The sequence below is a fragment of the Apodemus sylvaticus genome, chromosome 18 (genome assembly GCF_947179515.1).
Source record: "Apodemus sylvaticus chromosome 18, mApoSyl1.1, whole genome shotgun sequence".
Taxonomy (NCBI): domain Eukaryota; kingdom Metazoa; phylum Chordata; class Mammalia; order Rodentia; family Muridae; genus Apodemus; species Apodemus sylvaticus.
In genome coordinates, this window is record NC_067489.1 from 19,824,558 (window position 1) to 19,842,057 (window position 17,500).

A 17,500-nucleotide genomic window follows, 5' to 3' on the forward strand; every position below is an offset into this window, starting at 1 on the left:
GCTCAAATCCAAATGGATCAAGGACCTCCACATAAAGCCAGACACTCTGAAGCTAATAGAAAAGAAACTGGGGAAGACCCTTGAGGACATCGGTACAGGGAGAAAGTTTCTGAACAGAACACCAATAGCGTATGCTCTAAGATCAAGAATTGACAAATGGTACCTCATAAAATTACAAAGTTTCTTGAATTGATCTTAAATGTGTATCTTAATGAAACTGTGTATACCTTATCAAGGTATCAAGCATTCTTATGTTCTTTTGTCAATATACTAACACATTAGATGTAATCATTATTTTTTAGTTCTCTTAGCGGTCTTTCATCAATTTCACATAAGTATAATCATATTGTACATCTTTTGTGACTGGTTTTTTATCCTCAATGAATCGTTCAGATTCACCCAATAGTGTTATATATAATTGTAGTTCTTAAAAAATAACATCACAATTTATCGTGATATAGAAAATATGACTACTTACACAAAGAAATCATTCAGTTACATACTACCTCACAGAGTCAGTTAACACACTGTAGCCTACAAAAATCCATATTATAGGAATTTCAAAATTATAAATGTCAGAAGGTATAGCTGAAAAAAGACATATAAAATGAACACCCATACTAACTTTTTCACAGACTCTTAAAGTTATTTTTTGTTGTTGAGATCTTACTATTAACTACTTATCAAAAGATGTAAAAAGAAATCTCCGAAAATAACAAAACAATAGATTCACAAAACAAATTAAATACAATTCTTGTCAATAGGAAAATCTTTCTTTAAAGATATGAAGACCAAGTGTGGAGCAGAGACTGAGGGAAAGACCATCCAGAGACTACCCCACCTAGTGATCCATCCCAATATATAGTCATAAAACCCAGATACTATTGTAGATGCCCACAAGTGCTTGCTGACCGGAGCCAGATACAGCTGTCACCTGGGAGCCTCTGCTAGTGCATGACAAATACAGAGGGGGACACTCTCAGCCAGCCATGGAACTGAGCACAGGGTCCCCAATGAGGGAGCTAGAGAAAGAATCCCAAGGAGCTGAAGGGGTTTGCAGCACCATAGGAGGGACAATAATATGAGCCACCCAGTACTCCCAGAGCTCCCAGGGACAAAGACATCAGCCAGATAGTACACATGGTGTTATCCATGGCTCCAGATGCATAGACAGCAGAGGATGGCCATGTTGGACATCAAAGAGAGGAGAGCCCTTGGTCCTGGAAAGGCTTGATGCAGCAGTGTAGGGGAATACCAGGACAGGGAAGCAGGAAGGAGTTGATTGGGGAACAGGGGGAGAGGAGATGGCTTATGGGACTTTCTGGGGCGGGGGGGGGGGGGGGGGGAACCAGGAAAGGGGAAATCATTTGAAAGGTAAATAAAGAATATATCTAATAATTTTTTTAAAAGGGTTTTCTGAGAAGACACTTGGTAAAACGCTCCTGAATGAGATATTTATTTTAATTGTAGATACGCTCCTGTCTGTGAGCTGGTATCATTCCTTGAGAAACTCTGAGTCGGCATAGCATGTCTATTGTCTCTGTTTAGCTAATTTAGGCAGTCATGTGGGTGAGACTTCATGGGTGTGGCTTCTGACGTTACTAGGCAACAATCTCACAGCAAACTCCCTGATCCTCTGGCTCTCACAATCTTTCCACACCGCTTCCTGCAATGATCCCTGAGGTTTGCGTGTAGGAGTTATATTGTAGGTGTATCAGTCAGCACTGTGCACCACAATTCTGCATTTTGATTCATTGTAGTTTATTTTGTAGTAGTCTCCACATGTTGCAAAGAGAAGTTTCCTTGAAGAAAGGTCAGGACTGCACTTAACCTGTGGGTATAAGGACAAATATTTAGAGTATAGCTGGGAATTTGGTTGGCTTAGTAAAGTAGCAATTGTAAGTTCTCCTCCAAGACCCATGACTTCAGGAGCAATGACTCTTTGGCTAGGTTTCTAGTACCAAGCTTGGTTTCCATCTTGTTGAGAGGGTCTTAGGTCTGGTTAGAGATCTGTTGATTATCATCAAGGTATAGGTGCCACTACAGTACTGTTAAGGTTGCCATGTTGGTCACAGTTATGGCATATGTTTCATAGCTGGGTAGGACTTTTTGATTTTCACCTTTGAAAGTATATGTGGTGGGGCTGGTGAGATGGCTCAGTGGATAAGAGCACTGACTGCTCTTCCAAAGGTCCTGAGTTCAAATCCCAGCAACCACATGGTGGCTCACAACCATCTGTAATGAAATCTGACACCCTCTTCTGGTGTGTCTGAAGACAGCTACAATGTACTTACATATAATAATAAATAAATCTTTAAAAAAAAGAAAGCATGTGTGGCTTCCAAAGGTACCAGAATATATCATGAAAGTCATCATGGAGGGGGGGTTCATGTCACTGTATCATATGAGGTTAAATATGTAAATTTGAGATATTGAGTTTAGACTTGTCCATATACTTTGTATCCTTCTAAATACAACAAATACAAAAATGCCATAAAGCATGTTTATTCATGTTTAATCCACTTCCCAAAATTGCCACTCCTAAGCATTATGGATAGCACATCCTTTGACAGATAATATTGTTTTACACTAGACTAAACTGGTAACTCTGAGTTATAGTTTGCTTAAATCAAGTCACTTTCTTTTTATAAAACTAGTCTCAATTTAGTCATTTTAATACCAGATTGATTTTCATGGTATGCACTCACTAATAAGTGGATATTAACCTAGAAAACTGGAATACCCAAAACCTAATCCACACATCAAATGAGGTACAAGAAGAATGGAGGAGTGGCCCCTTGTTCTGGAAAGACTCAGTGAAGCAGTATAGGGCAAAACCAGAACAGGGAAGTGGGAAGGGGTGGGTGGGAGAACAGGGGAAGGGAAGGAGGCTTATGGGACTTTCGGGGAGTGGGGGATCAGAAAAGGGGAAATCACTTGAAATGTAAATAAAAAATATATCGAATAAAAAAACAATAACCTAAATCAAAAATCTAGGAATAAACCTAACCAAGAAGGTGAGAAAGCAAAAAAAAAAAAAAAAAAAAAAAAATACTAGATTGATTGTTACCAAAAAAATCTGTCATTTAGCTGAAAATCAAAAGAAAAGCATTACTTAAATGACTCTAGCTGTAGGTTTCTAGCAGTTATTAAACTGTTACCTCCTTGGATATTGATTGTCAGTTATTGATTCCATTGTTTTTTTTTAATATTTTTATTTTCTATATTCTTTGTTTACATTCCAAATGATTTCCCCTTTCCCAGATCCCCCCTCCCCATATGTCCCATAAACCTTCTTCTCTCCATCCATTCTCCAATCACCTCCCTCCTTTTTCTCTGTCCTTATATTCCCCTCCAATGCTAGATCTATCCATTCCAGGATCAGGACCCTCTCCATACTTCTTCATGGGAGTCATTTGTTATGCGATTTGTGCCTTGAGTATTCAGGGCTTCTGGGCTAATTAATATCCACTTATCAGAGATTGCATTCTATGTGTATTCTTTTGTGATTGGGTTACCTCACTTAGGATGATATTTTCCAGATCAAACCATTTGCCTAAAAAATTTGTGAATTCATTGTTTCTAATTGCTGAGTAGTATTCCATTGTGTAAATATACCAGATTTTCTGTATCCATTCTTCCTTTGAGGGGCATCTGGGTTCTTTCCAGGTTCTGGCTATTATAAATAAGGCTGCTATGAACATAATGGAGCATGTGTCTTTATTGCATGCCGCGGAATCCATTGGGTATATGCCCAGGAGAGGTATAGCAGGGTCCTCCGGAAGTGTCATGTCCAGTTTTCTGAGGAACCTCCAGACTGATTTCCAAAGTGGTTGTACCATCTTACAGCCCCACCAGCAGTAGAGGATTGTTCCTCTTTCTCCACATCCTCGCCAACACCTGCTGTCTCCTGAGTTTTTGACCTTAGCCATTCTGACTGGTGTAAGGTGAAATCTCAGGGTTGTTTTGATCTGCATTTCCCTAATGACTAATGATGTTGAGCACTTCTTAAGGTGCCTATTGGCCATCCGAATTTCTTCAGGTGAAAATTCTTTGTTTAGATCTGTACTCCATTTTTTAATAGGGTTATTTGGTTCCCTGGGGTCTAACTTATTGAGTTCTTTGTATGTATTGGATATTAGCCCTCTATCAGATGTAGGGTTGGTGAATATCCTTTCCCAATTTGATGGTTTCTGTTTTGTCCTTTTAACAGTTTCCTTTGCCTTACAGAAACTTTGTAATTTTATGAGGTCCCATTTGTCAATTCTTGATCTTAGAGCATAAGCTATTGGTGATCTGTTCAGGAACTTTTCCCCTGTGCCCATGTCCTCAAGGGTCTTCCCCAGTTTCTTTTCTATTAGTTTCAGTGTGTCTGGTTTTACATGGAGGTCCTTGATCCACTTGAAGTGAAGTTTAGTACATGGAGATAAGAATAGATCAATTCGCATTCTTCTGCATGCTGACCTCCAATTGATCCAGCACCATTTGTTGAAAAAGCTATCTTTTTTCCACTGGATGTTTTTGGCTTCTTTGTCGAAGATCAAGTGACCATAGGTGTGTGGATTCATTTCTGGATCTTCAGTTCTATTCCGTTGGTCCACTTGTCTGTCACTGTGCCAGTACCATGCAGTTTTTTAATCAAAGTATCCAAAGACAATCTCTTTTCATAAAATGCATAAGGTATAAACTACCAAAAAAGCGTATCTACTGGTTGAATGAATATGTAGTCTTCTTTCAGAATGCAGGCTCACATATAAGCTATCAGTTCTGCCCTGGAGAGCTTTGGGTTAAGTCACAGAGAGCTAGAACGGACACATTCTCAGGAAAAACAGCCTGCTCATCTTGGACAGGATGTCGCTTTTAAGTCGAGGTTGACAAACAAATGAAAGATTGACATCTGTGGACACTTAGCTCCTCATAGGATACTAAAACATCCCATAGTTTCCTTAATCTTTAAAAAAAGAAATGATATAAGCTATCAGTTCTGCCCTGGAGAGCTTTGGGTTAAGTCACAGAGAGCTAGAACGGACACATTCTCAGGAAAAACAGCCTGCTCATCTTGGACAGGATGTCGCTTTTAAGTCGAGGTTGACAAACAAATGAAAGATTGACATCTGTGGACACTTAGCTCCTCATAGGATACTAAAACATCCCATAGTTTCCTTAATCTTTAAAAAAAGAAATGATGTTAAGGATATGGTGGTGCTTTTTGGGGCAGGGGGCGGGGGAGGTAGTCCCTGCAGATATCCAGGCAGGAAGCCAGCCTTGAAGAGATAAGAATAAAAACTCGGTGCAGATTGACTTTGACTTCAATCAGAGTCTGATGCCAGGCAGCTCTTTGTTACATATGAAAAACACAGTACAATTTGGGAAAAGGTTTCCAGGCAACAGTCAGTCTAATCCCAGGTGCACAATAAAGCTTAAGGTGTGACTACAGAGAAACTCGATTACAAAGTACATGTGATCACAAGGGTGTGTTTTGTAGCTACAAGTCCTGGAATCTAGTGTGGTCTCTGACTGATAGTAGAAGTCACCAGGCCATAAAGTACATGTGACATCAGCCCTAAGGGTGGGTAATGGTCTGGGGAGGACAGAGTCTGGGATAAGCATGCTGGGGAATTTGGATGATGTCTGACTCTACAGCAAAAGGTAGGTGGTGTCTACCGCCACAGATAGAAAAAAGATCACCAGGTTGTTAACTTCAGCTTTCTGGATGTAATGCGTGTGTGTGCTTATGTGTGGAAGCCAAAGGACAGTTGTGAGTGTTGATGATCGGATGCCACCCGCTTTGTTGAGACAGTCTGTCACTAGTCTGGAGCTCAGCAAGGAGGCTAGGCTGGCCCGCCCGTGAGCCTCAGGGGTGTGCCTGCGTCCGTTTCCCAGTGCTGGAGAGGGAAGCATTTAACCACATCCAGCCTTTTAATGTCAGTTGGGGGGAATCACACTTAGGTTTTCATGCTTTGAAAGCAAGCATTTTACAGACAACTATCTCTCCAACCAGAAAGTAAATTTTCATAACCCTGAAGTTTACTTACAAAGAAATGGTCAGTGTTGTTGCCTTTAAGTAGCTAAAATGTGGGATCCAGAGGTCAGCGAACAAACAGATGCTACAGTGAAAGCATCTACAGTTTCAGTCACTGCTGCCACCTCAAGAAGAGAGCTGTAACATTTGTTGCACTTGTGAGAGAGGGATGTGCCCTCTAGGTGGAGGGAAGGGTCTGGCCTAGCTGTGGAAACATAAAGATGGAGTTGTTGCAATAAGGATTTCAAAAAGGACTGTTATTTCTTCTGTCTTCCCATCGGAAGGAAAACTTTCAAGGGTTGTAGAAAGCCACACAAAAGGCTCAGCTACTGCGAAAATCTACATGCACTTCACCTACTGTCCTAACACCTTCTTAGCTACCTTGTAATGTTTGGCCTTGATGTGGCTGGTTACTCTTTCTTGTGGATAGAAACAGAAACTGCAGTAGATTGTATATCAGAGCAGTGGTTCTGAACTTTATTTCTTCATTTTACATTTTACATTTTTTAAATTATTATTTTATTTCTTTACAATCTAGCCATTGCCCCATCCCCTTCCCCATCCCCCCTCCCTCAGTTCCTCATCTTATTCCTCCTCCCCCCTGTCTCCAAGAGGATGCTCTCCCCCGAGCAGGCCTCCCCCCACCCTGGGGTCTCAAGTCTCTCAAGGATGCTCTTAAGAGCATCTTCTTCCACTGAGGCCAGACCAGGCATTCCTCTGCTATACATGTGCTGTGGGCCTAGGACTAGTGGTATACCTGGGTCTTCAGGTAGATCCATTTCCAATTTTCTGAGGAACTGACAGATTGATTTTCAGAGTGATTGTACCATTTTGCAATCCCACCAGCAATGGAGGAGTGTTCCTCTTTCTCCACATCCTCACCAGCATGAGCTGTGACTTGAGTTTTGGATGTTAGCCATTGATTGGTGTAAGGTGGAATTTCAGGGTCATTTTGATTTGTATTTCCCTAACTATTAAAGGTTTCCTAATCCTAGGACCCTTTGATACAGTTCCTCATGTTGTGGTGATCCCCCAAGCATAAAAAAATTATTTTCATTGCTATGTCATAATTGTAATTTTGCTATTGTTATGAATAATAATGTAAGTATCTGTTATCCTATGATCTTAGGTGACCCCTGTAAAAAGAGCATTTGACCCCCAAAAGGAACATGTCCCACAGATTGAAAACTGCTACTTTAAATACATTATGTCCATTTGATTGGGGGGGTATTTGTAGTCTTCAGGCCTTCTAACTAGTTAGATCAGAAAACAAAGATAAAACAGGTTGAGTCAAAGATAGATTTACACCAAAACATTGAGTAAAATATAAAGGGATTTAGAATGTATCTGGAACTTAAGCATGCATGTATAGCATTTCTCACCTAGAACTAGCTATTGACTATTGTTGTGTATATGTATACATTGTGAATTTACTATGGCAGATCCTGCAAAGGATCATGGATTTGTGGATTTGATCTCCAGCTGGCAGTGATGATATGGAAGACAGTTGAGGTTTTTTTTTTTTTTACTTGCTGCCTCATTGAAGGAAGTAGACTTCTGCAGGAGGATCTGGGGCCTTGATAACCTACCTACACACTTCCTGCCCACTCTCTTCTTCTAGGCTGTGGAAGAATCACAGTGCTGCCGTGTTTATATACATGAAGTATAAGCCAAAACAACAACCACCACCACAACAACAAAAATAATCAAACCCCTTTCTTCCTAATGTTGCTCCTTGTCACGTATTTCATCACAAAGAATGGGGAAAGTAATCAATACAGAAAATTGGTACCAAGTAGAAGTAATTTTGTAGTAGGAGCAGTATCACATCCTTGTGATAATCATGACTATAAAGAAGTAAACAACTTTAACTTATTTGCTAAGTAGCTATATTCAAAGCATGACATATCTTTGTTTGTGCTTATACAATAATTATACAAATTTATTTGCAAACTGATGACAAACACTATTTTGTTAAAAGGATCTTATATTTACAAAGAAAAATCTGTAAAGCCCAAAACATTAGGCCACAATGATTACTACGATTTAAAAAAAAAACAAAACAATTTTATGTGGTGGGGAAAGAAACTAATGAGTTTTCATATAAATACAACATATAAATACAACATACTTGAATCAACCAATTCTAAAACAATACCAGAATTCAAAGTATTCCACATAGGGAATAAACAATATAACAATTTAAATACATATTTAATTTTTCATAATTTAAGTTCTTTATATTTAAAAAAATGAAATAAATACCAAAACGGCAAGATTCTTTTCCCTTTTATTTTATTTTTTTTTATTGTTTTTTTCCGAGACAGGGTTTCTCTGTGTAACCCTGGATGTCCTGGAATTCACTCTGTAGACCAGGCTGGCCTTGAACTCAGAAATCCACCTGCCTCTGCCTCCCAAGTGCTGGGAGTAAAGGCATGTGCCACCACTGCCTGGCCTTCTTTTCCCTTTTAATAAACAATTCCTGTAACCTATTTCTAAATTGTATGTATAACAACCAATTTTAATATTTCCATGTCTGCATAAAATATTCTGCTATCCTAAAGTATATTCCTTTGTACCCTGGAGAGGACCTGGATACATGGAGCAAAATCTGTTCCTATTGAACATCAGTCATGCAACATTTAAGTTCATCATTTTGTAACTTGTCTCTTAAAAATATTTTTTAAGTAATACACCCCTTTTCAGACATCAATATATTAACAGAAAGGCAAGCATTTTTAGCAGGAAAGAAATTCATGGGTCCTGTGATTGAAAAAAAAAGTCAAGACAGCAATCTGCTTTGATATAGAAATAGCAAATAGAAACAGGTGGGAAAATAGTCAAAAGCCCAAATTTAAATATATATTACATTAAATACATATTACATTAAATACATATTTATAAGAGCAGAAGTCATATTTGTATTCAACACCAGTGCTTCCTTATTTGAAAATCAATGCAACACAGTGATTTAGCAATAAATATTTCAGCACAATAAGATGTTATCGAGGCAGCACTAATGCCTGTAAGAGCAGTGCCTGTATGAGAAAGGTAGAACTTCATGGCTCCTCAAAACCATCCCTAACCTTTAAGTCCTACTATCTTCTTGTAAAGTAAGAGAATTTCATTTGTGTTCTATAGTATAATGGCCAACAAAACAGCAACAAAAATCCCAAAATTTAGAATATTATATGGTATAATAATCTAAAACACTCAAAACAGTTATATAGTTTAACTTACTTGATAGGCATAGGAGCATTTCATAAGCATCATGAAATCCAACTATGTGGTGTGTGATGCAGATGAGAGCAGAATCTTGCTTTATGCCTCATTACAATTCTTTTAAATAAAAGTTTCCTGTAGAACCACTGTGTATAAACACAGGCAAGATAATTCCAGACCTGTTGTGGAAGCTTGTGAAAGAGTTAACCTCTTCAGGTTGAAGTTTTCCTTCTATCATCTTCTGTAGAGCTGGATTTGTAGATATATACTACTTAAATTTGGCTTCATCATGGAATATCTTTCTCCATCTATTGTGACTGAAAGTTTTGCTGGGTATAATAGTCTGAGCTGGTTTCTATGGTCTCTCAAAGTTTGTAGAACATCTAACCAGTTCCTTCTGGCATTTCAAGTGTTCATTGAAAAGTCAGGTGTTGTTCTAATAGGACTGCCCCTATATGTTCCTTTGTTTTTTTTTATTATTATTCCTTGCAGCTTTTAATATTCTTTTCTTGTTCTGTACATTTAATGGTTTTGTTAGTTAATTGGTTAGTTAGGTTGGTTGGTTGGTTAGGTAGTTAGTTAGTTCCCTGGTTTTTTAAGACACGATTTCTCTGTGTGGCCTTGTCCATCCTGGAGCTCTTACTCTGTCAGTCAGGCTAGCTTCAAACTCACAGAGATCTACCTACCTGTCTCTGCATCCTGAGTGCTGGGATTAAAGGAGTGCAGCACCACTGCCAAGCTAATATTTTGATAATTATGGGTCATGGGGAATTTCTTCTCTGATCACATTGTATCCACTCTCAGAAGCAGAGAGTAAACAAGAAGTAACCACAGGATATAAAGCCTCCTTCCTTACAGGCTCCCAGTAGCCCACTTCTACCAGCAAGACTTAACCTCCCAAAGGTTCCACAACTTTCTCAACAGCACCACCAGCTGGGGAACCACGTGTTTAATCATGAGCTTATAGGGGGCATTCAATTCAAGTAGGGGGCAGCAGAGGCTGATAAGAGTGTCTCAGCCTTCTTTCTTGGCAAGACACATATGATGTAAAGTCTACATATCCTCACACTAGGAGAATTTCCCCTAGAAGATGTCAATGAGAGGTAGGTGAAACAGCAGTAACCACATGTAGCTACTTCTCTCTCCAAGCTTACATCTAGAGGACACTGGAGTTGTAACATTTGTGTCTATCTTTTTTTAGGAGGTTGTGCGGTTCCTCGATACCAAGCATCCAAACCACTATCAAGTCTACAATCTATGCAGTATGTACATGACTCACTACTGGGGAACTATAGAGAGAGAACAGATTGTATGAAGACTCATCTCTGGCATTTCATTTATTCATAAGTATTTAGTAGTGGGAAATCAGAGTAAAACTCACCATCTTGTGTTGGCCTTATGTTATAGGGAAGTTAGCTCATCTTCACAAAGTACTCTAGAAGAGAGGCTGAGGTGCCTGGAAGGACCAAATGGGCAGAGCAGAGGTCAGCCATGTTAGGGACATGCCTGTTTTAGTAGTTCTAGAATAATGAATTTATTCTTTATTTCCTTCTATACTATACTGAAGGTGTAAAAATTAGCAACTCCATCTTCTAACCCACCTGGAATAGGTATGATAGGGGAGGGTATCAAACAAAACAAAAACTCAACTCTGTAGGAAATAGGTTGTACCTCAGTTTACCACCCTGTCTCTGGTGTCCTGTTCAATGCCTGTGTATTTAATGAACATTTTTTTTAGGAGCTAGCAATTTTCTGCCACCTACATTTGACTGTGTTCTGTGGTTTCTTTTTTTTTATTTTATTTTATTCGATATATTTTTTATTTACATTTCAAATGATTTCCCCTTTTCTAGCCCCCCCCCACTCCCCGAAAGTCCCATAAGCCCCTTTCTCTCCCCCTGTCCTCCCACCCACCCCTGGTTTCTAATACCTATGGTGTTATACTGAGAAGACACTAGAAAGCTAAAGGTGAAACAACTTTAAAAATGAGTTTAGTTTTTCCAAGGTGAAAATCACCAAACTTTTTTTTTTAGCTCTGAAATAATGTTTTTAGAGCAAACTGAAAACTACTCTAGAAGATAAAGAATTTTCTAATCGAAAATTTAAATCTATTTATAACTTTATCATTTGCACTGTCAGTAGGCATAGATAACTAGCATAAGTATTATTTATTTTAGGTGAGAGATCTTATGACCCTAAGCGCTTCCACTACAGGGTCCGCAGAATCATGATTGACGATCATAACGTCCCCACTCTTGAGTGAGTCTTATGTCCCACTGACTGTCAAAAAAGGGCTAATTTTTTTAGCTTGGTGTTTTAGAAAAGTATTATTTTGGAAACAATTCCATTGAATGAAAAATCTTGTATTTGAAATCAGGGAAATGTTGTTGTTCTCCAAGGAAGTAAGTGACTGGATGGCTCAGGATCCTGAAAATGTCATCGCGGTTCACTGTAAGGGGGGGAAAGGTAACGCCACTTTTTTTTTCTTTTATTTTCCATTTTGTTAAGAAATTTAAAAGAAACACTGAACTGTGCAAACAATGGCAGTTGGTTGATATTAATCATTAACACTTTAAAATACTAGTTTCAACAGCAAAGGAATGAAAAGAGGACAGCAGACGGGAGGAAAAGACAGGAGAGTGAGAAAGGCAAGAAGGGAAAGGAGTGAGGGAACACTGCGATTGTCTTCCCATGCCTACTAAATTGGATTGTTTTGCTTTTGACTTGCTGATATAAGTCTGTTAAAATAACAATGGTATTTATCTTTGAAATAAAATAATGATTTTTATTTCAATGCCTTTTTATTAATTGACAGAGATTATATACATTTATGATATGCATTATATTTTTGTAGTTATATTGTGGAATAGCTGGATCCAGCTAATTTACATACACATCACCTTATCTTACTTATCTTATTGTGGTTAATATGCTTCTCCTAAATGACTGGTGACATTGAGCATGTTTATATATCAGTTGGCCTTGGGTATATTTTCTTTTGGAAATACCTTTTAATGCCTCTTTTTCTGCTGTTTCTGTTGTTATTGCTGTTATTTGTTTGGAGAGAGGGTTTTTGTTTTTTGTTTTTTTCTTTTCTTTGAGACAAAGTCTCAGTAAGTAGCACAGCTGGTCCTTGAAGTAGTTAGTATCCCAGGCAGGCCTCCAACTTATGATCCTTCTGTTTCCTTCCAAAACTGGGACTGCAGGTGTGACCGCTATATCTGGCACTAGGTTCTTTTTACATAAGAGCCACTCTTCTTATTGAAGTTTTATATAACATATTCAAATACTGGTTCCCATCCTGCACCTCCCCCAGATCCTCCCACCTCTCCACCCATCCCACTGTATGCCTTCTTTCCTTCTCTCTTTAGAAAACAAACAGGCAGATTTTTAAATGTCAGAGTTTTTTTTAAAAAGAACAATAAATAAGAACAAGAAAGACACATGCATACACACAAAGCCCTTACAAAGTTAGAAACCACAGTATACAAAAACAAAAACAAAAAACAGTAAGATAAAAATACCCAAATAAAGCCCTACAAGACAGAAAAAGAAAATCAACAGAAACATCTTTGAGTTCATTTTGTGTTAGCCATCTACTGCAGGGCCTGGGCCTTGTCTTAAGCATTGTTAGTGAGACATAAACAAGAGAAAGCATGCAAATTTGTCCTCCTGGCTCTGGGATGCCTCATTCAGAATGATTGTTCCCAGGTTCATCCATTTAGATGAGGAACCTGGGACCAGGGGCTCCTAAACTCCTGGACATTCAGATGCCTCTGGGGAGCTGGGAGATGGGACTGGAGTTGGTTTAGCTCATCAGTGATTGTCCTTAGCTTAGCAGCAGTTGTCTGGGAGTGCTGAGGTGCCTTCTGCAGGAGACTTAGATGACAGATGGTATGGGACTATAGATGAAGGCTTTCTCCATGCTCCCCATGGTGATTCTCCATGAGAGAGACAGTCTTTGGTTTCAATCTGTTTATTGACTGGGAACCCCAGCTTTGGCCTCCCACATCCCACATTCCTAGGCCTTGTTTCCCCACCCCCTGAGTAGTGTATAGGTGCTTCCCTCAAGCCCAGTGCCCAACAGCAGGCTAGAGCAAATGCAGTCTAGAGCTCTATGTTTTGCCTGTCCAGCTGAGTTCCCACACCCTAGCGGCAAGATGGACCCCAGAGCCAAGCACCCTAGCAATATTTTGCCTGCCCAATCAGGCACTTTCATATTCCTAAGACATGGCCAAAAAGCAGAACCACAGTTAACTCTTTGTAAACCAAAGAGAAAAGAAAAAAAGAAAATCTTTTACACAGGTTACTTGCACACACATACATACTTATACACACACACTCTGGCTGGACCCAAACATCTGTCTCATCAACTCCACAAGTGTTCATGCATACATACACATATGCCTACATATGTATGTAGGTACATATAGACAAACAGAAATATACATATATACATTTGGTATATAAGCAAAAGCTCCAACAAGCAATCTCTAACTAGCAAGTTCCAACGCAGAAAAAAAAAATTCACTCATTCTGGATGAAAAAGGAAAAAGAAGATCCACCCTTTATTGCTGAAAGAAAGATGAGGCTTTTACCTTTTTATTGCTGAAAGTAAGAAAGGCCTCTCGCTTATTGTCATTCTTAGTTCTTATACTTTCTCAGGAGAATTGATCACATGCATTTCCAAGCATCTTTATGTTCCATAAGTTCATAGCAAGTTTAAGACACCAATTCAGGCCATAAATTGATAAGGATTTTCAGCAGAAATGGTTACATGTGTTTCCATTAAGACCTGACTAAAATTCATTATCTGTTACTAGCTTCATAAGTTCATTAAAAGTTTAAAACAATAATTTTTATGTCATAAGTTAGCAGGTTTTGTCAAGAGGCAAATCATCCATCTGCCTTGTATCTCATTAGTATTGAAGTTTTGTATAGATAAACTAGTTAATATTTTATTTTCTGTCCTTGCAGCTATAAGAAATTGCCCATTCCCAGTTTATAACCTTTAGTCACCAGATAGTGGTCTCACAGCTAACTTAGAAGGAATGTTTTTCTTGATCATAAATTTGTTCCAAGCCTGATTTCTTATCCCAGTACAATTAGCCTATGACACATGAAGGTTTATAAAGCCCTATCTGTAGCTTTTCAGAGGCTGGAAATTACTTGTATATGTATAAATTTAGGAATCCTATAAAATTATCAGGATTTATGAAATCATCAATTTGTCTACATGGCATTACTATATGATATTCATGTTTGTTTATCTGCAGAAAATCTGCCCAATGGGACGGGATAATGCTCAGGAATCAATAGGTTATTTAATAGTGACAGGAAAGGAATATCAGTAGCAAGAAGCAATCCTGGGATTAAAAATCTCTGAAGGCCCTACAATTCAGAGCTTACCTATCATAGCCATGCAAAGCAGTGGCCATATCCAGAAAACTTACTTGAATACATTTAGCCTTTCCTAGATGGCTCTGAGACGTGTGTGTGTGTGTGTGTGTGTGTGTGTGTTTGTATGTGTATATGTGTGCATGTGTGTGAGTGTGTATGTATGTGTATATGAGTGTGACTGTGTGTGAGCATATATGTATGTGTGTATATGTGTATATGTATATGAATGAGTGTAAGTGTGTGTGAACATATGTGTATATATATGTGTGTGTGTGTGTGTGTATGTGTGTAAATACGTGTGAGTATTTGTATGTGAGCATGTGTGGGAGTATCTGTGTATGAGGGTATGTGCTTATGTATGTGTGAGAGTGTTTGTGTGGGGGGTGAGAGTGAGTATGAGTGTGTGTGTGTGTGTGTGTGGTATGAGTGTGTATGTATGTATGTGTGTATGTGTATTAGTGTGTGTTTCTGTGAGTTTGAGCATGTGTGTGTTCTGGGATTGAATTTAGGTTGTCAGTTTATACAACAAGTACCTTTACCCACAAAGCCATCTTGCTAGCCCCCATCTTATTTTTTGAGACACAATCTATCACTAAACTGAGAACTAGCTCCTTTGGCTAACACTCTCTTGGATCCTATTTCCACACCCCAGTGCTGGGGTCAAGGTGAATACTGTTACAACAGCTTTTCACTTGGCTTTTAGAATCTAAATTCATGCCCTGATGCTTTTTGCAAATCAAGAAATAAATCATCTATACAGGCCTTTAAGTGAGTTCTTAAATTGAGTACTACTATGAACAATGATTCTTTAAATGGCCTTCTTTTCTTTCTAGGAAGAACTGGAACCATGGTGTGTGCCTGCCTCATTGCCAGTGAAATCGTTTTAAATGCAAGGGTATGAAAAAGCATCAGTGTACTGTCTCATGCGGATTGAATCTGCTCCTTCTGAACTCTAAAATGTTATGGTGATTCTTTGAGTCATGAGTCATAGAAGTTAAACTGGAGAGGTAGCTTTTCAGAAACCATGGATTTAGGACTCCCTTGTTTAATGTGTGAGTAGTAGCTGGCCTATCTCTTGCTCTAGGCCAGGTCTTGGCAGGGGTCAGAGAAACACAAAATTTAAGGGAATGCAAAATATTCCAGTAATTAAGATCTGTCACATTTTACGCAATAATTTTTAAATTAAAATTAATACCACCATGATATATACGATATCAACATTTTCATAGAGGCAGAGCATAGTAACTGCAGGATTAAGGCAAGATGTGTTAAGCCAAGTCATGCAAATGTTTTGGGTTCAGTTAGTTGCCATGCCAGCACTCCACGCTGAAGCAAGATCTCACATTCAAGGCCCGCCATGCTATAGGCAGAAAAGAAAAGACAAGAATACTCCACAGTGGTCAAAATGCTGCCCCTTCTCTCACCACCACCAACATGGCTTCTTCCTTCTTTACAAAAATAATACAAAGATTAATTAGATGAGTTCCCCAAAAGGACTGTTAAGCCATTCAATGATACCACTTTCCAGCTCACAACAGCATCTAATTGTCTCTGCTATGTCAAAGTCAATGTATGGGAGACATGGAGAAGTGTAACCTCTTTAGAAATCTCTGCAGAGACAAGATGGGCTGGATCCAATTTCTTTAAAATCTTTTTTCTCCACATATATTTAGTGTGTGTGTGTGTGTGTGTGTGTGTGTGTGTGGTGTCTGTCTGTCTAGACAGCTTGTAGAAGTTATAGGAGTTGATTTTCTGTTTCCACTATGTGGGTTCTAGGGATCAAACTCAAGGCATCAAGGTTGGCTGCAAGCTCCTTTACCCACTGAGCCATCCTGCTTGTCCTGTTTCCACTTCTTGAAACAGAATTCTCAGGCATTTGCCTGCCAGGATCTTGGAGTTTAGCACTTACAGGGAGCCCTTCTAAGGGCTCTGCCCATCTCTCCTACAGTGCGTAGAAGAGACTCTGGCTTCCAAATGTATACTTCTGGAATTCCAGAACATTCTCTGTTTTTATAACTTGACACACAGTTTGAAAATGGGTACTTTACCCTGATTTCTGTAGCACCTGGGGACTGTGTGTGTTGCTATGCCTGCTCTAGGGCTGGGCCAGTTGATTCAATGCCTGGGGCCAAGAGTACAGGTGATAAGATGGGGTTTCCTGGGACAGTGATGTTTTTAAATTGTAGGTCAATAATTAATGAGCTATAAAATCAACTTAATGAGGGGCTAGGGAAATGGTTCAGTTGATTAAAAGCCTGTTGTGCAAGCCTAAGACCCTGAGACTGGAACCCTAGAGTCCACGTAAGAATGTGGCAGGAGCGGCCCGTGAGACATCAGAGGAAACCTAGAGTCCACTTAAGAATGTGGCAGGAGGGGCGCGTGAGACATCAGAGGAAACCTAGAGTCCATGTAAGAATGTGGCAGGAGGGGCGCGTGAGACATCAGAGAGAGGTGGATTGCTAGAGCTTGCTGACAATCCAGCGTAATCAAATTGGTGAACTCTGAGTACATGAGAGATACGACTTGGAAAGTGAATTGGAGGGAGTGAGAAGATGGTTTTGTGGAGGAGCTTAAGGATCCGAGTTCAGTTCTCCAGCACCTAAGTAAAAAAACAAAAAACCACCATGCACAATGTACAATGGTGAGTCCCTGTAACCCCAACAAGGGAGGGTCTGGGGAAGGAGGTCAGGCCAATTCCAAAGGCATGCTGGCCAGCCAATCTAGCTGAATCGTTGAGCTCCAGGTTCAGTGAGGCCCCGCAGTCCGCTTACCCAACTCCCTGGTCGGTCGGAGTCTGGCCGGTTTCCTGTTTGGAAATGGAAGGTAGAGGAGTTGATCAAATGGTTCCTAGCCTTT

At 39.4% G+C, this 17,500-nt stretch overlaps 1 protein-coding gene across 1 annotated transcript in view; it reads left to right on the forward strand.

Annotated features, from left to right (window-relative positions):
• The window catches only part of LOC127668977 (phosphatidylinositol 3,4,5-trisphosphate 3-phosphatase TPTE2-like), a 79,183-nt gene that overhangs the window by 27,104 nt on the left and 34,579 nt on the right, over window positions 1–17,500 (forward strand). Inside the window, exons 12-15 of the mRNA XM_052162869.1 lie at window positions 10,446–10,506; window positions 11,422–11,503; window positions 11,622–11,710; window positions 15,478–15,539. Coding sequence (XP_052018829.1) covers window positions 10,446–10,506; window positions 11,422–11,503; window positions 11,622–11,710; window positions 15,478–15,539 — 294 coding nt within the window. The remainder of the gene's footprint in view (window positions 1–10,445; window positions 10,507–11,421; window positions 11,504–11,621; window positions 11,711–15,477; window positions 15,540–17,500) is intronic.